Source organism: Leptonotus elevatus, chromosome 6 (genome assembly GCF_054856555.1).
Source record: "Leptonotus elevatus isolate MCC_2025b chromosome 6, RoL_Lele_1.0, whole genome shotgun sequence".
Taxonomy (NCBI): domain Eukaryota; kingdom Metazoa; phylum Chordata; class Actinopteri; order Syngnathiformes; family Syngnathidae; genus Leptonotus; species Leptonotus elevatus.
In genome coordinates, this window is record NC_141244.1 from 12,722,808 (window position 1) to 12,745,307 (window position 22,500).

Here is a 22,500-nt window from a genome sequence, read left to right on the forward strand (position 1 = left end):
GAGAAACATGGAAAACAGGCTGGATATGGGGTTCTCGAGGACCGAACTTGAGCACCTCTGGTCTACATCCATGTCTATGAATGATAAAACGTTTTGCAACTTGCAAACAAGACAAGTCTGTGGATCGAGTGCACTGAAAGTAATCCAAGTCCTCCAGATAAAAAATAAATAAAAAATTCAATGTGCCAGTTATGTGTGACTTGATGGAATTTCTTATGTGCACACACACGCACATTTAGAACGTGTTCCGTTTGAAAAAGAGAGGTAAAAACGTTTTGGTTTTTTTTAATGTAAGAATTAACAAATGAATAATAATAATAATAATAATGCGTTTAGTGCATTTTAGTTACCTAAATGATGGGAAACATGTTTCCCTGGTTTCTAAATTATATTTCTAATGGAACTTTGAAGTAGAGGTCTCTGTCAGATTGTTTTTTTTATTTTAATAGTTTTATTGGTTTGGTTGTTCGGGTTTGTTGGCTATGCTTGTGACGTTTGTTTTTTGTGTTGTGATGAATTGTATTTCTCTTGGCTAGATAGTCTTTGGTAAAGACTGTTGGTCACATTCTTTGTCTTTTTTGTGTGTTTTATGTTTTTATATTAATGAAAAAAAAATAGAAAATGTGTTCAAATAGGAATGTACAAAAGTTTATACAAAGTAGGCGTCTTCTTTATGTTTCTGATTTTCATTTGAGCTGGGAAGTATTTGATAGAAGGCTTTGGAAAGTTAGGTTTATATTTAGTTCGTTATTGTGTACTTTCTTTTATTCTTCTGTCCTTTTTTATGGCAAAATAAAAACTATTAAAAAAAAAAAGCAGAGGTGTGCTAATACACTAATTTATACTATGTATTCCTCAAATTCCTTTCATGCTTACTGTCCTACACAGTAATACAAAACTCGCGCTAAAAATACTTAGCCACAAGAGGCTGACAGTGAGCCATGTTTAAAATGGAGATAATGACTTTTAGCTTTCAAAATGATTTCATAACAGTTACTATAACATGGAAAACTATTTATTGAAGACACTTGTGATCAGACAGAGGACCTTTGGTTATAGTGCAACAATATATTTGATCCCTGTTGTTGAATGGGGTTATCACCTTTACGCCCCTGTTATGTATACAGTATAGCAGATTTTTTTAAATTTCATTTTTTTAACAGTCTGCGTATCCCCAATTACAAATTTCCCATCATTTATGCTACCTACCTGTTCTTACTTTCAGCTGTGTCTGCGTTGGCATCCTTTACACACACTTGTAACAGTTTTAAAATAATTTATCTTGGTCTTTTTTTCCATTTTTTTTTAAAGCAAACTGGCATTTGAATGGGGGTTGTAGACTTTTTATACTGAGTTATGTAAATAAAATAACATGACATTCGTTTTTGTATGGTTTTATTACTTTCACTTTAAAATCTGTATTATTTAACGAAATGTACTAAAAATTGTAACAAAGACATATTTCAAATTTGTGAAAATTCTCAATTGTAATACAAACTGTGACACCCTACAATTATTCAAACTCATTATAAAGTGGTAGAGCAAGCAAAGCTGACTGAATATTTATCATTATTAATTCTTAATCTAAATTAACTTTTAATATGCATTTAAATAACATTTTATGCTATATTAAGATTTCTTAAAACACACCAATATTAATATTGCTTGAGTGTTTAAACCTACACGCTAAGGAGGAGATAAACAATGATGTCATCTAATGAACTAACTGTGTATGTTATGTTAAAAAAAAACAACAACACCAATATTGTGAGGTTTGTGTGCTTAATCCTACTGTACCCATTAAGGAGAAACTACACAGTGATGTAATTTAACAAAATGCCATTTTAGCAATTCAAATAACCGATAAATATATTTTTTAAAAATCAGTAACATACAGTATGTTAATTAAGAAGTGAGTTTCCATTTTCCATATGACGTTTCTGTTGTGTATGAAACGAAAGCAGCAGGATTGAGTGAGATCGAGCACTTTTGGAATTGGGAAACATTCCTCTCAGTGGGGATGTGAATCCAGAAAAATAAGGAAGTTACAGTTTTAATGTGAATAAAATACCTAGTTGCATAAGCGTCACAAACACGACTAATGTGAATTTAAAAAAAGCTAGTTGCAAAAGTGCCACAACATGACTAGCATACATACCATATTCAATTGCAGCATTTTTCAGTATTCCACTCAGCATGTTTGAGAGGTTAATGACCTCAGAAAAGCTATTGGCCATTCAGTAAATAATAAAGTTGACAACAACAACAAAAATCACAAATTGATCATATCTGAAAAAAAGGCATTCCGACTCCTTACTCAACAGCAGCGTGCTTTACAAAGCTGTGTTGTTGTATTGTGAATGTTCCTCTGTTGGAGAACGGGAGCAAAATCAGTTTGAGTTTCAGGTTAAATCCTCCACCTCCTGAAGGCCATCACCAAACTGCAGCTGTAGCATAGCGTCACCACAAATGCAAATATCTGTGACAACCCCCCCCCCCAAAAAATAAAAAAACAAACAGAATGTAGAGAGAATATTAATGACCTTGTTGAACAGCATCATCACATACTTTAAAAAGAAAGAAAAAAAAAAAAAACATTCCCAAAATATTTTACTCACCGTGGCCACTATGTTAATATTGTACTGGTTGCCAGTCATGACAGTGAATACGTTGCCCCGGGGGTATTGTATGCACATCACATTTCCTGTGCTGTTCGGCAGGTGTGTGATGATGGCTCTTCCGTTGGCTGCCGTTGTCGCTGCCTCCAGCACGAAGGCGGCAAAATAGAAAAGCAAAGCTAGGAAATGGTAAAAAACATCCTGAAAATGAGAGGAGAGGACGTGTTTAGAACGACAATGGCAATCAGCACACAGCATAGCTCCACCTCTTGTTTGGGCTTCCTAAAAACAGTATCTGACATTTTACAAATATTGCAGAAAGTACCTCGAATGACCTGTCAGAGGACGGATAGTGCCACAAGACTGACACGCAACTCAACTCGACTCATCTTTATGACTAAAAGAAGTGAAAAGAGTAGACGCAGTAGTACTAGATGAAAAGGAAGATGCTAGGATAACTGTTAGCTTGTTAGCTCTTCTCCTTGATATTTTTATTGCGATGAATGACTTGGGGGACACCTTATACAAACACTCAACACAGCTAGTTGCTCCTCTCGTCTATTTGTGTGTTGTGCAATCATGTGAGCTTTTGTACTTCACGCACAGTTACGGAGTCTGTGGCTCAGTAGTTGTACTTGGTGTTGACCACAAACATTTGCGGTCGTAAATATTGGTGTACCGTTGTCTGACTCATTTTGTGAGCAGATTGAAGAAGAAAAATCACTTTTTTTATTATTATTATTTTATATCTATTATTTTATTTTTATTCACCCGATCATTCTTGTCAATGTGTGACTGGTATCAATGACTGGTATCGGCAGCCACCATAAGTACTCGATACCATGGAATAAGGCCGGTACAGCTACCTGGTATCATTACCCACCCATCCCGAATATTAACACACTCCACACCACAGGATAAATGGCCAGTTTTATACTTTAGAAGAATTAAGCCTTTGCTGACTTGGATCAGAAAGTGAGACATTTTACAAAATTGGTTTGGTTGAGCACTCTTCTTCTGATTGCAGCATCCAGCACTAGGGCACCTGGGCAAGCTAGCAATTTACCATTGACGGCTATAGACGTCAAAAATTAATTTGAACTATTTCTACTTAACATTTTTTTTCCATTTTTGTTAACAAGAGTATAAAAACCTAGAATTTGTTTTGTACATATAGAACAGATGTAAAATTTGTGATTAATCGTGAGTTAACTAGTGAAGTCATGCGATTAATTACGATTACAAATTTGAATCGCCTGATGCCCCTAATTTTTAATAATCTTTTCTTAAAAAAAAAGAAAAACTAAATAAAAATTAAGAAACTTTTTTGAAAGAAAATAAAAATAAAAATTAAGAAACATTTTTTTAAAGAAAATAAAAATAAAAATTAAGAAACTTTTTTTTTTTAAAGAAAATAAAAATAAAAATTAAGAAACTTTTTTTTTTTTAAAGAAAAGATTATTAAAAAGTAGGGGCGTCAGGCGATTACAATTTGTAATCGTAATTTATCGCATGACTTCACTAGTTAACTCACGATTAATCCCAATTTTTATATCCGTTTTAATACGATTAAAAAAATTATAGGTTTTCAAACTCTTGTTAACAAAAGTGGGGAAAAAAAATGTTAAACTAATAAAAATAGTAAAAATTAATTTTTGACGTCTATAGCCGTCAAAGGCAGTGAATGAGTTAATCTGTATTTCACCCATATGGTATCAGCTCAACACGCCAAGTAGGTAATGGGGCATAACAAACCAGCAATTATCAAAACAAAACCACCTTGGATTTGCGCTTAATAATCTAAACACAGGAAGTTTCTAAAGGTTTCAGGTGACAATAAATGAGTGAATTCAGTGTGTGAATGTCATACAAACATGCAGACTAACCCTACCGTGTGCAGTGCAGTCAATAATTCCACACACTACAAACATGGCAAAAAGACGAGGACATCTTTAAGGGGGGGAAGAAAAAAAAGAATTGTAATCACATTATGTAGGGAAACAAAAGAGTGAGAGAGGAGTTTGTGTTGATGGGACAACAACATCGAGGCCTTTGTTGTGTTGTGGTGTGAGCTCATCATCCATGTCGCTCATTGTTCTGATGAAAACAAACAACACATGCTTGGCTTCTCCTGGGAACAAAGCTTAACGCCTAGAGCTAGGATGAGAGGCCAAACTTCACAGAAATTGTACAGGTTTCTGGCCTATGCTCACCAAAATGTGCAACAAATACACAACATTTGCTATTATCATTATGTTGGATGTGCTGATATTGTTACAATAAGAGAAAATTGTCATTTGCCCATATTGGCGCACCAGGTGTACATTTACAACCTCATGTTTTAACTTCTGCCCAGATGTCTAGTCTACTCTCTTCATTTGGTCGTGTTTTTCTGGACAGCACTGCTTCCAGTACAGACACGCTTTCTTATTCAATGTAATTTACTTTATTCTCATGACTGGTTACTTTGGAGATTCTCACTGAGGGCATCAAAACTATGTGTGAACTGATGTCAAGTGATGTATTTAAGGTGAAATAACTGAAAATGTTTTATATTATAAATTTTTCAAAATAGCCATCCTGTGCTCTGGTTACTTTTTTTTTTGCATACTCTTGTCATTCTTACTTCTGGGAACTCCTTAAAAGACTGTTGGAAAACCTTTTCAGGTGACTACCTTTTGAAGCTCATCGAGAGAATGCCAAGAATGTGCGGAAAAGTAATCAGAGAAAATTTATTTATTTTTATTATTTTCACTTTTTTTTTTTGTTAAGTACATACTGTAACTCCAAATGTGTTCGTTAGTTGTCATCATAGTTTTGATGCCTTCGGTGAAAATCTACAATGTACATAGTCATGAAAGTAAAGCATGTATTGAATGAGATGGTGTGTCCAAACTTTTGGCCTGTATTGTATATAGATTAGGGGTGTCAGGTGATTAAAAAAAATTAATAGTACCCGGTAATTAATCGCATGACTTCAATAGTTAACTCACGATTAATCTTAATTTTTATATCAATTCTAAATGAACAATAAAATTTACAATAACCCCCCCCCCCTACGCCTTCATACTCTTGTTAACATGAAAGTGGAAAAAAGGTTAACTAATAGAAATATAAAATAAATCATAAAATTGAGTTAAAATTAAAAAGATGTACCGTACTGTAAAAAACGATTTGTGTTGGTCATTTTTCTGCCACTAGATGGCATAATTGCATTTGTAAGACGTTGGTGACAGCTCAGTGCATTTTTCTTTTTATATTAAGAGCGACCTAATCTTTAACATGAAGTAACTTGTGAAGTTCTTCACAAATATATGCATTATTATTCAATTTATTAGTGCTAAATTTTGACGTGAACGTGTCTGCTGCTTTGCAACTGGAATTCCCCCAGTGCAGACTTTCCAAGTAAGATTTGGTCATTAATCGTGCGTTAAAAAAATTAGTGGCGTTAAAGGAACTTTAGATCAAATCAAAATTAACGCACTCATTTTGACACCTCTAATATAGATATTGGATTTTTTTTTTTTTTGGTCCAGTCCAATTTTGGCATCCGTGTGCTGCCATGTCAATCTGCCCAGGGCCTTCAGAATCAGCCAGACATCAAGAGGTCTCTCAATTTAACAGGTGGATTAAGTCAGGTAAATCACTACAGAAGGTCCCAAATGCACGGCCCTCCACCGCATTGTGTTTATTAGATTATGCAACTAAATGTGTTACTATGCAACTTGCGTGTTGTGTTGTGCTTGTACAAAACTAAAAAACAGTTTGGCACATGCACCACAACTTCCTCTCATTTCACAATGTAATATATTTCATAATCTAACATAATACATTTGGATAAAGCAGGTGATCCAGGATTGTTTCGTCAAGTTTTGGGCCAAGGTAGAACCCGTTTTAGTGAGGATGTGGAAAAAGCAGGGTGCTATGACAAAGTTTGGTCAACTATGTGAAATTAAGCAATGGCCAAGGTAGAACCCATGTTGATGCAGTTTGTATCTCCTTTGTTAACTTTGTGAGATAAGGTACAGGCCAAAGAATAACTATTGTCCATAGTTGAATTTGTGCTAGTAACAAGATGACGCTGCCCACTCGTCAATTGAGGGTGCAAGACAGAAAGCTGCTAGCTGAAGGAGCATTGATTTTAAACAACATTGTATATTACACATCTGTGAAAATTGGTTGCACTACTACTACTAGATACTAGACTCGAATACTACTTACCAAAAAGTTCCAGTCAATACTGATGCGGTCAGCCAGGCCGGTGATGAGAAGGACGAGGTAGGCGGAGGAGAGGAAGAAGGCAGTGACAGACACAAACATCACCCAGCCTTGCAGCAGAGGAACTGGCACGCTGGAGGAAGCCACCAGAATCCATACTAAACCGCCAAATATCTGGAGACAAAGGCATCAGCACGTCAAAACATTATTAGTCAGCGTTTTAGACAGATGGGATACCTTGTAGTACCCAAATGGCACATATTATATATCCACTGCAGAATTCACCGCTGCAAACTACGATGATGATAATACAATTTAGCCCAGAGGTCTCAAACTCAACTTCTGTGGGGACTGTTGGAAATACAGTCTCGCACGTGTGTCTGGTTTGGATCAAGTATTCAACAAAAAAGGGGGTAAAACTTTTTCTGTGTATTCAAGACATGACTGGGACTGAGTGACAGGATATCGTTTGCATCCAACGTTTTGCCGAAAGCTGTCATGAGCCTGAGCAATGGTTAGCCCATATAAAAAAAAATAAACGTTTGAGACCACTGATTTATTTGAAAAGTCTAAATCCCCCCTGAAAAATATGCCTCGTAAGTCAACAAAACGTGATGTTTAAACCATCATTGTGCATGATGCCACTAAATTGAGTGAGACGTCAGCTCATGCAACATCAAGGATGAACGCAGCATGTGCACTTTGCTTTTTGGGGGGCGCTATTTCATATTGTCTGTGATACCACCAAAAATTGCTATCAATGACAGGCAAAGAGGGAAAATGTGAACAGACCCAGAAATGCAACTCAGGGTGACAAAGCAATTAATAATTGTGACTAGGGGTGTTATAAAAAATAGATTCGGCAATATATCGCGATATTACAGCACGCAATTCTCGAATCGATTCAATATGCGGCCCGAATCGGTTTTTAAACATCATTTTTTTATGGAAATATTCAACAAAACGTCTCACTTAGGGTTAGGATTCACACATTAAGCATGGAAGAATGTTATATTAATGGAACATTAAGCCTTAATATTTAATTTCAGTGCTGTTCAAACAATGAAACAGACTGCAACCTGTTTGGTAAATGCAGTGGCTCAGTTATAAGCCTGAATTATCAGATAAATAAATAAATCTTCATACAAATCTTACAGTGTACATGTACAAGTTCACTGATTTGTACTTTCTAAATTTGAGTAAAAAAAAAAAAACTCGCAATAATCAATTTATAGATTCGTATCGGGATGAATCGGTATCGAATCGAATTGTGACCTATGAATCGTGATACGAATCGAATCGCCAGCTACTAGGCAATTCACACCCCTAATTGTTACCATTTAGAAGACATTAACATAATGTATACTTTTTATACTTAACACATGTGCCATTTGCAACAATTGCTAGAATTGGTGAGTAGGCCTACTAGTTTTCTTTCTGTAGTTGTTAGTTACACTAATATGACTGCAAAAAAAAAGTCTTAAAACATGGTTGATCAAGGTTTTAAAATGGTGACAACTGACAACTTTAAGTAGGCCTAATTCACTTCGCAATCATCACACTCACAATCAACAAAGCTATTAAGGAATATAATACACTTTTCCTTACATGTCGTGACAAAATAGCCTGGTAACTGTACTACTAACACGAGCACAAGCTCGGAAAGCTAGTTAAAATAAGCAAACGTTAAAGAAGGTGTCAAGGACCGTAAGCTCACCTTGCAGTTCTAAAGGTCGTCAGGATGTACACAATGAATGTACTGTAAATAAAATGGCCCATTGAACACTATCAGTGTAATGCACCCCCCCCCCCCCCCGACCCCCCCAAAAAAATCAACACTTACTATTTCAAAGCAGATAAGCGCCCCAGAGTAAGTCCTCAACACTTCCAGTCCCAAAGGCAGCGAAATTGTCGGCGCTGTGAAGGTGGTGGCAGCGGGATTGGTGGCCGGCTCCGTCATCTCTCCGTCCGCCTCGCTCTCCGCTCTTTTTCGGCCTCCTCTCTGGCTCTCTCACCCCCCAGGGAACCCACTGGCACAAAGGACAAGGAGACGCGGGGGAAATTCCTCCGGTGTCATGTGTCCCTCTTCAACAGAACAGGTCAGACAGGTGCACCGGCCACTCCCTTGGAGCCATTGTGCTGCCTTTAAAGGCATCACGGAAACCTCCCACGTTCATTATCTTATCATGTCAAATGTATTGGATGTAGGCTAAGTGCTGCTCATTCCGATCACATCTTAAGGCAACAAGTCTGCACTTGATTGTCCAGTTAAAACACTCCCTTTTTTGTTGTTGTAGAAAATAAAGATGAACTGGGTCATAACGAGTGCAACTTATAAGTGACCAAGAGAAGAAATGAGGCTGTATGAAGGGACAATGGTGTGGCTACTGGTTAACTAAATGCAAGAGCAAAGTCATAAAAGTCAAACAAGTAATCATGAGTGTAGAATTCAAGTTGTCAAGACAGGAAGGAGACTTCCATACTGACGTTAAAACACAAAGAAAGTTCAATATGCTTTGACAAGTTACTTATGTTGCTGGGTTGTCAAGACCATGCTGCGGTTAATGATTAGCCACAATTTGGACTACAAGAATCAATATTGACATAACCTCCAAGAGGGCATTCTGGCCCGGCGGGGTTAGGAGGGATGGTGACGAGTTCCAGTGAATTAAGTGACAGTGCACGGATCCTTCACGTGCTATCGTGCTATTGTTTATAATAAAGGCCTTACATGATCAAGGTCTACACATCAACGCTTTTAAAAGGTATTTCATAAAGGTAAAAAAAAAAAAGTTTATATTTTTATATCTAAAATTTCATAATTCATGTGTATTATTCATCCATCCATTTTCTGAACCGCTGTTCCTTCGTGATAAACAGGTTCATTGTGTTTAAAATAATTTCTAAGTTAGAAACCTGCATTTTACTTTGAAAGGCTAGTAGTCAGTAGAACTGTGCGATACCGGTGGAGGCTGATGTCTGCGGATCTCACTCTGCTTCATCTATCCTTCCTTCCTTTCTTTTGTCTTTCCTTTGGTCTCTTGAGGTCTCCCTAATTTGTTGGAATTTAGATGTTTCTGGGGTTGGTGAAAGATTCTGGTTGATAACCCGGTAGTAGGTGATGTCTGCTCGGTGCTGGATTTCACTTTCCTTTCTTTTCTTTGATCCTTCCTCGGGTCTCCTGACAACCTCACGACTCTAGCTGGATTCTGAAGTATTCGGTTTAGGTGAACGGTATGGGATTTTGAATAGGTTTTAGGTGAATTAATGTGTACACACTCACACGCACGCACACAAGCACACACACGCCCGCACATGCACATACTCATGCACATACTCCCGCACATAAAAAAAAAGAAAAAGAGAGAGACAAAAAAAAGAGAGAGCAATAATGATGACGAATCGGTAAGATTACCGAACTAAAAATACTGAGCTTTCTCTAGAAAAAAAAATTGACCTGTGCGATACCGGAGATTTTGGTGTCGATCGATACCCGGAGCCAGTATAGCTGATATCACTACTGATACCAAGTACTTTTTGGTTAATATTTGAAATCATTTGTGCAATTAAATAACATGTTTTATGCAAATTAAAGATTATTTCCCTTTTCTTTTCTTTTTTTTTACTATGCCATGATATATCCTAAATGAAACCAATCTTCATAGCATTATAGTCCCTGTCTCTCAACGTCAGCCATTTGATTTCTTCTATACACCTTCTCCTATAGCTTGTTTTGATTCGATTAGTTATGGTCCCACTGATTATTTACTACTTCTTTACCACTGGCCTCGCCTGTTTCACACTGCTGGTTCAGAGAGCACGCAAGAGGAAAGATTCTGCACTCTGCTGGCAGGTATGTATGTGCCTTACCAAAAAGCTCCAGTTTTGTCTCATATAAAGGAAAATGTTGGCTGCAGTCCTGTGAATCTTCTGAATAATATGTGCCACTGTTGTCACATGCAGAAACATCAAGCTGCTTGCAGATCATTAGTGCCAAACTCCTCACAGTCCTGCATGTTTTAGAGGTTTCCCTTCTCAAACACAGCTAAATGTTTGGAATGTTCGAGGAGGGAAATCTCTAAAGCATGCGTGCGGCCCTCAAGGACCGGAGTTTGACAGATGGTAGCCTTTGCCTTTGACATGCTTGTCTATAATTTTCTTTCTAATGTCTTAAGACAACTTTCTCCCCCGTTTTCTGTCATCCATGTTCAATGTGGTACACACCATGTCACCAAAAAGCACAATCACTATTTGATAGGGGTGGGAATTTTTGAATGTCTCACGATTCGATTCCGGTTTTGGGGTCTGCGATTCGATTCAGAATCGATTTTCGATTAAGAAAGATTTTTGATTCAAAATGATTTGATTGACAATGATTTTTGATTCAATCTATAGATGTGCAAGGAATTGTAATGATCTACTACAGTCTGACTTGCTAATGCTAATTAGCGTGCTACTCGCGGTACTTTTATCACTCAAAAGAACGACTCCACACTGCAAAAAAACAACTTTTATTGGAATAACTTGATCGGGACAAATCATTTTCAATCTTTCATTTTTGTCCAGGCCTGTTTCAATAATTCTGTTGAACGACAATTCAAAAGAAATGGCTGATTTTGATTGCTTAATTTTCAATACATTTGTATTTTTTTGGTTATTTTTGTAAGTCTCAGGTGATTTCAGTAACCATTGTGAGTTTTTCTTTCATTAACAGAGGGGTACCAACAATTTTGTCCAGGTGTGCATATATACTGTAAGCAAATCAATTATTTTCACTTTACTTTCACAAGTTTCACTTCCATGGATAAGTTCACTTTAAAAACTGTAAATAATGTTAAAAAGCACAAACCATGAACTTCCCAAGACAACCTGTCCTTTCCCAAGAAGTAAATGGGATTAAAAAAAAAATTGTAAAGGCTAATGCAGTATTTGTATTTTCTTTTTCTTTATTGTAACAGTGGTTAACTTTTTAATATACTTGTACGGCATGTTAAGAGTGTTAAAATGAAAAAAAAAAATATATATATATATATAACTAAATATAATGTATACAAAAATAAAACAAAAAACATTTATTGTACAGTTAATTATGATGGTGTCATTTTGACCCTTGATGATTTATTTCATTTCCTGGTGGGCCAAAGATACAGTAGAAAAAGATGATAATAGTTTTTGCACAATTCAACATGAGAGAACAGACACTCACACGCACTGTATGTTAATCCTCACAAATCCAAGAGAGAGTCTCTCTGCATGGCATGTCATTCCATCCCCGCCCTGAACGTGACTGCTCCACACAGTCCTCGACACTGCTATGATCATTCGGCTCCCCTTTTTGCCAGAATCCTTCAAAGTCCAGTTCATCCCCATTCACCCACGTCCACTTGCCCTCATGCGCCAAGTCAGACAGACCGATCCACACTCGATCATAATACGTGGAGATAAAATCCAGCTCCTCCTTTGAGGTGACAATGACCAAGTCACCTCCTCGGTCTTTACAGTCTCTTCTACTCGACTTCCATGACTTAGTTTCGCCTTTCTCTGGGATGAAGTAGCATTTCTCCTTGAATTTGACCCAGTGCGTTGGGCACAGTTTTTCTAAAAGAAGCACAGAAAGTTTACCATTTTAATGCAACAAAAATGCACTCGTAGTAATCATCGTTTATGAGTACCAACATGAGAACATGATTACATTTAGCTAGCTAGCTAAGATAGCTAAATTACGACAGCGTATTAGGGCCACGTGTGAACATGTATTTTTCTTTTCCAATTTGCCACAAACTCAGACAATTACAACAAATATACGTAGCGTGGCTATTGTCTAATGTGAGGAATTGTTGGTGGTTAATGGGATATAAAATGGAAATTGTAGGATGGAGGCAGATTTATTCTTAATCTAATTGTTTTTCTTTTTTTAATCATTTTTATTTATTTCACACTTTCCAATATAAAACATTGAGTGTAAAAGTCTTTAGAAACTTTACTCTTCATACAGAGCAGCTTGAGCGACAACACTTCCTGATCCCCTATCAGATGACAAACACTAACCAATCAGAAGCTAGCATACTTTAGGTAAATGCAAGTGAATGACAAAGAGCAGTAGATTCGACACATCAACTTAGCTACTTGTACAAAAAAAACCATCCTAAAATGTATGAATGTGTAAATAATAATTCTGGAAAAATAAATGTAAAGATATATTTTGACAAATTAACTTAAATGCTCTATCCTCAGGGGGTGGACCGAATGCTTAAATCAACACAAAGGAACTTTCAGTTTACCTTGATTATGGCGGCGCCATATGGGCAAAAGCGGTATTGTTATGCCTAAAGGAAGACCACATTTCCTATGAAGACAAGCGTATTGCGTCGTTTTTTTAGCTCACGCCAGCGAGTGAAATCCGGGCCAACGTTGATCCTTGACTGTCCTTTTATACGGGTAGCTTCCCTTTTCCTTTTTTCTTTTTTGTCTCCTCGGACAAAACTTTTCAGTTGTTTTGCAGCTTCTGCCATGAAAGCAGTAATCGTGCGTCGACATTCAAATTGACTTCCGTCTTTGTAACGAATGGGGAAAGGGGAAAGTGACGTATGCCATAAAGCAGTCCGCACATTTGTAGTTTTTTTTGTATGGCATACCATCCTCCTCAAAGTTGCTTAGTGCCAGTAAAAATGATACAGACCCACTCAGGCCATGGCAAGGGTACCATTCAACTAGTTTTAAGTCTACGTTTCATCAGAGGAATTATCAAAATATTTTATTAAGGTTGAAGAGTTCCTTAGTGCTACTTTAACATGAGTTTTATGCTACGTGTATTTGTCGTAAGCTTGTGAGTTTTTTTTCTTGCAAATTTGCCACTTTATAAAGTGGCAAATTTTCGATTTTTTTTTCTCAGAATATTGACCCCACCCTCTAAAAATATATTTTTACGTGGCCCTAATATGCTGTCATACTAAATTCATGCCCACGACCCTAATTAGGACAAATGGGGCCATGCTCATTATTGACTATTAATCATTACTGTATTATATTTTGTAAATGTTCGTTCTTGTGATACAGCTCTTAATTTTATCTCATGGACAGAGAAGCTAAAGTGTCAGGTTCATTCTTCCTGTACCCTTTATCTTTCCCATTTAATTGCGCTCAGCAGGAGTCCCAAAGAAGGAACGATGTGCGTTTACAATCAGGTTTCAACGTGTTTTTGCGCGTGGGGTACTTACCCGTTCTGTTCTGATTTAACTCTTGAGCCTCCTCCTTTAAGCCGTCTCGACTTTCAACCACTTTGCTGAATCGGCTCTGCAGCACCTCCAGCTCTTTGGTCAGGTTGCTGGACGCCGACCTCAGTTGGTCCCGCTCAACTGCGAGGTTGTCCCGCTCTGTCCTGAGGCCGTCTCGCTCAGTTTGGAGGCCATCTTTCTCATTTTTCAGTGTGTCTCGCTCACCTTTGAGAGTGTTTTGTTCCGTTAGCAGGGTGTCTCGCTCATGTCGGAGGGTCTCTTTGTCATTCTTGAGGGTGTCTCGCTCATTTTTGAGAGCTCCTTGCTCCTGCAGGAGAATGCTTTTATCATGCTTGAGAGTGTCCCGCTCACTTTTGAGAACTTCATGCTCAATTCGAAGGGTGTCCCGTTCATGTTGGAGGGTCTCTTTCTCATTCTTTAGGGTGTCCCGCTCACTTTTGAGCTTTTCTTCCTCATTTTTGTGGGCCCCTTGCTCAACTTGGAGGGCATCTCGTTCACTTTTGAGAACCTCCTGCTCATTTTGGAGGGTGTGTAGCTCAGCCCTGGTGGCTCCTTGTTGAATTTTTAGGGTGTCGCGTTCATTGTGGAGGGCATTTCGCTCCCTTTCTAAAACATCTCGCTGGTTCTGAAGGGCATCGCGATCATTTTGGAGGCGGTCTCGTTCCCCTTCAACGGTCTCCTTTTCTTTTGTCGCAGAACAGATCTTGGTCTCTAACTGATGATTACTTTCTAACAAGGTGTTGTATTTGCCTTGCAACTGGAAACATTGTAAAGTCAGATTGTGACATGTGGTGAGATCAACGGGCAGATGTTCAGCACTAATGGGCAGTTCTTCAGTGTCGTTTTGAGAGCTCGGTCCGACGTCTGCAACAAAATGAGCACATTCTGAATCCTTGAGAGAATCGCAGAAGAACGATGTCATTAAGAGCTAAGTGTTGATAAGCGAGCCCATGCAATGACATAAGCAAAATGTTGTTAGGACTTGCAATCATGTCAAGGCATGCACTCACATTTGCCCAACATGGCAATGATGACAACCAGCAGCAGAAGATAGATCAGCCCCAGACACACTGCAACAACTCCAATCCGCCATGCTGAGTCACAAATAAGAATCCGCGATTAGTAGTGTTTATTGGTCGTGTTTATGTTTGAAAGATGTAAATTATTCTTACCTGATTTTGGAAATCTCCCTCCACATTCAGATTTAGATTCCATTAATTCCCAACCATCTCCTGCAATCATCCCCGATTTGCTGTTAAATGTCACTGGCATGTGTCTGATTTGTATCGACACCCTCTTGGATGTCACCCTACCATAAGTTTTGCATGTGTCGCAACAAACCGTCCTTGTCAAGGCTCGGATCTGCTGAATCTGGGAAAAAAACAAAAACAAGGAATAGCCACGCCTTTGGAAAGATTTAAAGGAGCTGTGTGGGGGATAAAAAAGTTATGACCTGTATTAAGTATTTTTTTTTAATTATACAACGCTGAATAAACTGGCATTTTGTCATCTGGAGAGATTTAACATATGTGTGCTTTTATCCAGAATGAGTATTTTTTAATAACTAAGGGACATTTGGGTTGTGTCTTTCATCACCAGTAGAAGGCGGTCCGAATCTTAAAGATTGTAAGACAGTCAGCAAACTTTATATTTCCTCTTTGCAAAAACAGGAAATCACCAGTTTCAAAACTGGGCATCGGCAAAATTTGTCAGTGTGTATAACTTTGCGGTCCCAACTCAGCTTTTAAACACCTCAGCCTCAAATCAAGTGTTTTAGATAGAAATGAGGTCCTGTCAAGACATAGTATCAAAATATTTGGTTAAAATGTGCAATTAGCCTATCCCAGCTGACTATAGGAAACATTGGACCTCACTAATTATGTGTACTCGAGATGGGTGAGTACCGGTACCAATACCAGACTTATAAGGTATCGGTATCGTGTAGGCTGCCGATACCAGTATCGGGTGCCTTCTTGTGGCCATTTTACGATTAGAAACTAAAGGCCTACATGTTTTTGACAGATGCCCATTAAGATGCAATTTCTGTATGTATATGTATAGAAATAGAACATGATCATCGAACAATGCCATTAATGAAAATACAGATCTCTGTTAAAAAATTTCTGTCATTGTTTTTTTCATTTTATTTAAATTGTATGTATCGAAAATTGTATGCATCGAAAGTAATAATGGTAGTGGCGCTGAGTATTTTGTTCGCCAAACGTGCCTCTAATGCTAACCATTAAATGCAACTATTAAAAAAATAGGATAAACATGAACATTTTGGGGCTATCTCACAATGATATATTTTTTAAATCTCGCAACCCCTGTCTGCGGGCTGAGATGAGTTGTTTTTTTAGTGATTTGATTTATTAGTGAATGAGGCCCATTTAGGCCCATATATGTGCATGAAAGTTAATCAAGTCCAAACACACACGTTCAAAATTGGCTAAAGCTGTGATTCCGTCTTTGGCCATTTGGGGATGCACTTCCACAACAAGACATCCCAGCCACAGTATGAGGTACATGAATTGTCCCTTTAGGAGGGAGACAGAGGTCAACCAGTACAACTCAAACACCTATTAATTGTCTGTAGAAAGACGAGAATTCATTCTTGCAGCATAAAACAAAGTTAAATACATGTTTAAAAAAAAAAAGAAGAAGCTTAAAACAGACATGTGTAAGTGTAATACATAATTTATTGGACTGTACTTGCATTAAAGTCTTCAACGACTCAAGATGTTGAGTAAATAGCCCTACTTCCTCCTCCTCCTCCTCTTATCCTGCCTTTTGGAAACTCACAGATGAAAAACATAGCTGTGTCGCACTCCACATGACTCCATGTCCCTGTGCTGAGCAGCTCCACGCAGCTCGCGTTGTGGCTGGATGAAGCGAGCTCCTCGTCTTGACTCCATGCAGTAAAGTTGTTGGGTGGGCTGGAATCTGCATTCAGGGAACTGTTTCTTCCGTCATGCTGAAGAATAAAATTGGGAAAACACATTGAGGAGGGAACTACAACAAGCGTTGATGCTGATGGTATGTAAGCTTTTCAGTTCAAAACTGTGACTATGTACATACTATAAGCGTGTCTGTGTTATTAGGCTGCACTCCGATGTAAACCCTCGTGAGTCCAGACTGACTGACATAATCAGCCACGAGGCGGTTACTATTGATATTGTTGGGTAAGGCCAGGATGCCGCCTCTCAGCTTGCAGTTTAATGAGGCCTCCTTGAACCTTTTGGCCTCCTTCACTAGCAGGTAGTAGTGCTCGTCACTTTCTGTCAGGCCCAGCATGACTGTAAAAAAAGAGGTGATACGTTTACAAGTATTTATTGCGTTGGAAAACAGTTTAAAAGTCATTTGAATGATAAACTGCTTAGGTAATAATTAGGGGTGGGAATCTTTGAATGTCTCATGATTCGATTCAAGCGATTTTTGATTCAAAATGATTTGATTGACAATGATTTTTGCTTCAATCTATAGATGTGCAAGGAATTGTAATGATCTACTCAAGTCTGACTCGCTAATGCTAATGCGCTACTCGCGGCACTTTTATCACTCAAAAGAACGGCTCAACACTGCAAAAAAAACAACTTAACTTGGCTACAACTTAACAGTGTATTAGACCGCGTGGAACCACACTGCCCCTAAGTGGCCAAATCAGAGTACAACATGAACAACGCTCACACAGACAAAGGCAAGACAGTTTAAAATAATTTAAATAAAATCGATTTTGGGACATTTAAAATCGATTCTGAATCGTACTAAATGAGAATCGTGATTCTGATGAGAATCGATTTTTTTTTGCACACCCCTAATAATAATATTGAAAGAGATAATATTCAACAAACTCACTATTTTTGACAAACTTGACTGTGTTCCTCAGCTTGGCCAACTTGACATCCATCTGTCCAACTACCCTCCTGTACCTTCCACAGTCACACGTAGTGCCTAAGTAAGTAAACAAAACATATTTTATATGATCAGAATCATCTCCTTCTATTGCTTTTGCTACCACTGAAATTGATGACAATGTAACCCGTAGCCCTACCGGCTTTCCCTTTCAAACCCGAGGGTCCATCCAAGCCTGCTTCTCCTTTGTCCCCTAAAGAGGAATACACAATGCTTTATTTTCATGTCCAATGCACGTCTAGCACGAAACATGATCTAAAACAAACTGAGTGTAAACAGATAAATACACACACCCCCCACATACTGTATACAAACTGCATATTATTAAAATTAATTCCATTTTATTTGACAGTCAGACGACAACACATCATTTTGGACCCCTGAAATATAATATAGTACTGTATGATGACAAATTACTATTTTCAGTAATCCTGCTCAGAGATTTTTTTTGTTGTACTAATAGAATATCACCAATAGATGGTGATATCACACAAATGTGTAGAATGTTAGGATTTCACTTTTAACAGTGAAGTCAACTTAACAGTAGTTCTATGATCTTATGTAGTGTTTAGTCCAAGCAAATCCATATGAACTAAATGTGTTAAGTGAATTAAAGGAGACGTACATTAGCAATTCCTAACCAGGGTACTGTGACACCCAAGTGAGCCATGAGAACTCATCAGTTGTGTCGCAGGAAATGATCCGGTTTGACTTAATTTGTCAGAAAATTATTGTTTATTAATTACAAATATAGTTTTGTTCATCTATCTATGCCCTATAAAGAGTGACACTCAGATCAATTAAATGTTCTTCCATTAGGTGGCAGAAAGTACAATAAACCTGTTGCCATTCAAACAAAAGATTTCATGCGCATAGATCAGCTTCAATTTAAGTCAATTTGTGAATACATTTAGACAAAATCAACACCATTGGGTCAATAAAGCAATTTTCACACTGCACTTAGTATTTGTGGTGTAATTACCCATTTAAAAATGTTTCTTAATTTCAATGGCCAATTACCTGGCCAACATCAAACATGGCCTTTGAGCAAAATTTTTTAAAAAATTTGCCCACCTCTGGCTCAGATACTTACTGAGCTAAAGTTTCACGGGTTTGACGGCAACACTGCTCCTGAAACTGAATTATTTGTGTTTCAACTGTTTAATGACTTGTGACCTCACTGTTAACATGTTACAAAGCCATTTTTCCTGTAAGCTTATTAAAACTAATGATTACGGAGAAAAGTGATTGCTCAGAGTAGCACTCGTTAAAACAAAAATATCAACCACACGGAGAAACACAACAGCATGACATCATTTATTCCGCTATGTGATAACTTCAGAAATAGGTTAAAGGGTAACAGGTTTCACAACATTATTGTATTGGGTATTTTTGTTGTTGTTGCTTTTTATGCTTAGGAAACTACACCCAGTGGCCATTTTTACTTGCATATCCACAGATAACTTAGAGACGTTACTACGCCACAAAATTAAACTAGTTTATGGCTATTTTTACGCAATACTGTGATAGTGTGCAGCCTTCAAATGACTTTCCCTACCTTGGTCTCCACTGGGTCCCATCTTTCCCATGGGACCCACGTCGCCCTTGAGACCCACTTCTCCCGATGCTCCTGGAAATCCAGAGAAAGAACGAGAGGCGAGCTGTCATATTTTAGACATCTATTAATGACTTTAATACATCATGCAAATAAAAGTTGTACACAACATATTTGTTTCTATTTATTTGTTACTTGAAATAATAATAAACAACAGATATGGCAAACATTACCAGACTTCAATGACGAATCCCTTATTTGTTCTTGCATTTCATTAGTATGTGATATTTGTGATTGTGATTTTTGCTAGCGTCATTGGAGTGATTAAATGGCAACACATGTAATGTACAGTATGTAAGTATGTGGGGGAATATGCAGCATCATGTGACACGTGCTCTTCGAGAGCGGCACCCGGAAATGTTAGCGTGTGTATGGGAATGTTTAGCCGGCTAATGAGCATTGTGTTATACTGGTAAGTAGTCAGTCAATAAAGCCCATCTTGGATGTGTAACAATGCCTTTGTCGTTACTTCACTGTTGGCCTCTGATGCCGTCATAGCACGAAGGCACTTTGCAAACTTGGACGCGGGACGGGTGGTTAGCTTAGTGTTAGCTAGCTAGTACAACAGACGACACGTATATATTTAAAACTTTACCAAAAGTGGAAAAAAAAAAAAATACGTGAGTTATTTTAAACTAAAAAGGCAAAATTGCTGCTACACGTCAGCTGCATACGGTCTTGGGACACCCCATTAGTTTTCCAAAAAAGGGAATACTCTAAAGGCTTGATAAAGCACTTTGGACAACATATGGTGTCGATAAAGTATGGAGGAACTGCAAACATTAAAAATAAATAAATGACTAAATAAATAAAAGTGAAAATAAAAACGGATATTTTATATATATATATATATATATATATATATACACATATATATATATATATATATATCGCTAAATAAATAAAAGTAAAAATAAATGTCAAAATAAATATATGAATAGAAATAAATATCAATCAATCAATAAAAATGTTCTGCTCTCACATTTATTTATTTCATTCTGCGGTCGAAATGTTATTCAAATGAGAGGCGTTCCTAAGCATGTATTGGGTTGAGCTGTAGCAAAACTGCCTAGTGGGAGCGGGTCGGCAAAAAAGGAAGTCTTGGAAGTTTTGCATGGTGAGCTCCAGCAATGGACGACTATCTTGTCCACTGTCACCACAATTTGCGACTTGAGTTGCTCGACAACCAGTTGTGGTGACAGTGGACAAGATAGTCGTCCATTGCTGGAGCTCTCCAATGCAAGTGGGTGAGACTTCCTTATTCGCCAACCCGCCAACCCAAGACACGCCTAGGACCGCCCCCTCATTTGAATAACATTTGGACCTGACAGCGTCTGGAGCATGAAATATATAAATGTGAGAGCAGAGCATTTATATTTATTGATTGATATTTATTTCTATTTATATATTTGTTGTTGTATTTGTTTCAACATGTATTTCTATATACATTTTTATTTTTGGAATCTTATTTTTTATTATTGTATTTATTTTTATTTATTTAGGGATATAATTATATTTTGTTGTTTTTATTTCCATTTATCTTTATTTTTTTGTATTTGATTTTTGAATTATATTTTTACATCAGTTTTTATTTTCACTTCAATTTACTTATTTATCTTTATTTATTTATTTTCATCATTTTTAATTTTGGCAGTTTTGGTCCTCCATAATAAAGGGCTATATAAGTGCACTTCATTTACCGTTATGATCAAATTAGATTTGCTTTTGGGACTATGACGTGTTATTCAGCAAAGGTACAATTAGTAGGCTAACCCATTCCAATCAAATTGGGATTTGGTGGTAAAATGGTAAACGAATATGCAAACATGCTTTGGGGGGTGCTTGCTATTTCTCGGTGGCGGCCATGCTTCAAAAACATTTTCGGGGGGCACACAGTCCAACCTTTTCATTGATGGAGTGGTGGGGGAGGGTATTGCTGCGACAAAGTACCGACCTGGTCAAGCATGGCCGTACAACCATATGTAGTATGTAGAAAATGGCTGTACATTAATGGAATGGAGTATGTAATTATAAATGTCAATATACACCAAAAGCCCATTTGAGTCAAACTTAATTATCTTCTGCAAGGAACATTTCTTTTCTTTTTTCTGAACAAAACCCACAAATTCAGACTGTTTCATAGGGTTGAAAGTGTGTGTGTGTAAAGTGCGGCCAAACCATGGCCTTCTGCTGTGATTATTTCCTCAGGAAACTATTCCACTGGAAATGAATGATATTTGAAATAGAAAATGACACATTGGAGAGGGCTGTTGCTATGAGAGAGAAGTGGCACACACATGTTCACAAGTTTATTTGCTTCTTGATGACGTGTAATTAGTGTTGCTGAAATGTATGTGGCCTAATGAAAATACGGGACAAAATGTCTGCCAATATAAAATACAAGTTATACTAGGCTATGTGTGTAAATACACACATTACACATCACAATTCAACACTGAGAGTAGACTGTGATGAGAGATAACAATTGTTCTCTGCTGTTTATAGAAATTGGATGTTGCTTTGTCTTCCCTGTGTTTAGAGTTGACAAATGTTGTTTTCCGTGTGCTTACACTAGCCAGTTAAACCGTTCATCCATCTTTCAGATAACACTCGTTCCTATCGCTGCAGTTGCTTTTTATAACGGGCCAAACCCTCCAACTGGCTTAACGTCTGGATTCCCCATGCAGCTGCTGGAGGATAACGAGGTGAAAGGCCTCATTTTTCACGATGAAGACTCTTTTGAAAGCACCTCCAGCGAGTTCAGTACAATGACACAGATGTTAAAGGGACTTTTCAAGCTGTGATTACAATCTTGATCTGAACCCTTTACCCTGGATTGCTTGTTCAATGCTGAACTGGCTGACATCAAACTCATGTGCTGAGCCATATTTTTCATTTGTCA

At 37.6% G+C, this 22,500-nt stretch overlaps 3 protein-coding genes across 3 annotated transcripts in view; all 3 read right to left on the reverse strand.

Annotated features, from left to right (window-relative positions):
• Positions 1 to 993: 993 nt before the first annotated feature.
• mal2 (mal, T cell differentiation protein 2) lies at positions 994 to 8,980 on the reverse strand. The gene is made up of 4 exons (XM_086078531.1): positions 8,680 to 8,980; positions 6,840 to 7,010; positions 2,619 to 2,819; positions 994 to 2,479 (listed from the first exon to the last, which is right to left on the reverse strand). Exons 1-4 carry the CDS (start codon positions 8,794 to 8,796, stop codon positions 2,408 to 2,410), a joined length of 561 nt encoding a protein of 186 aa, XP_085934657.1. The 5' UTR covers positions 8,797 to 8,980; the 3' UTR covers positions 994 to 2,407.
• Positions 8,981 to 11,331: 2,351 nt separating this feature from the next.
• LOC147172058 (uncharacterized) lies at positions 11,332 to 17,005 on the reverse strand. The gene is made up of 5 exons (XM_086079455.1): positions 16,874 to 17,005; positions 15,244 to 15,442; positions 15,082 to 15,165; positions 14,054 to 14,935; positions 11,332 to 12,434 (listed from the first exon to the last, which is right to left on the reverse strand). Exons 1-5 carry the CDS (start codon positions 16,904 to 16,906, stop codon positions 12,055 to 12,057), a joined length of 1,578 nt encoding a protein of 525 aa, XP_085935581.1. The 5' UTR covers positions 16,907 to 17,005; the 3' UTR covers positions 11,332 to 12,054.
• colec10 (collectin sub-family member 10 (C-type lectin)) overlaps positions 16,350 to 22,500 on the reverse strand; it is an 11,580-nt gene continuing 5,429 nt past the window's right edge. The window contains exons 3-7 of the mRNA XM_086079456.1: positions 19,542 to 19,613; positions 18,123 to 18,176; positions 17,927 to 18,022; positions 17,150 to 17,367; positions 16,350 to 17,045 (exon numbers count right to left, since the gene is read on the reverse strand). Of these exons, the coding sequence (XP_085935582.1) occupies positions 16,806 to 17,045; positions 17,150 to 17,367; positions 17,927 to 18,022; positions 18,123 to 18,176; positions 19,542 to 19,613 (680 nt within the window). The 3' untranslated portion in view covers positions 16,350 to 16,805. The remainder of the gene's footprint in view (positions 17,046 to 17,149; positions 17,368 to 17,926; positions 18,023 to 18,122; positions 18,177 to 19,541; positions 19,614 to 22,500) is intronic.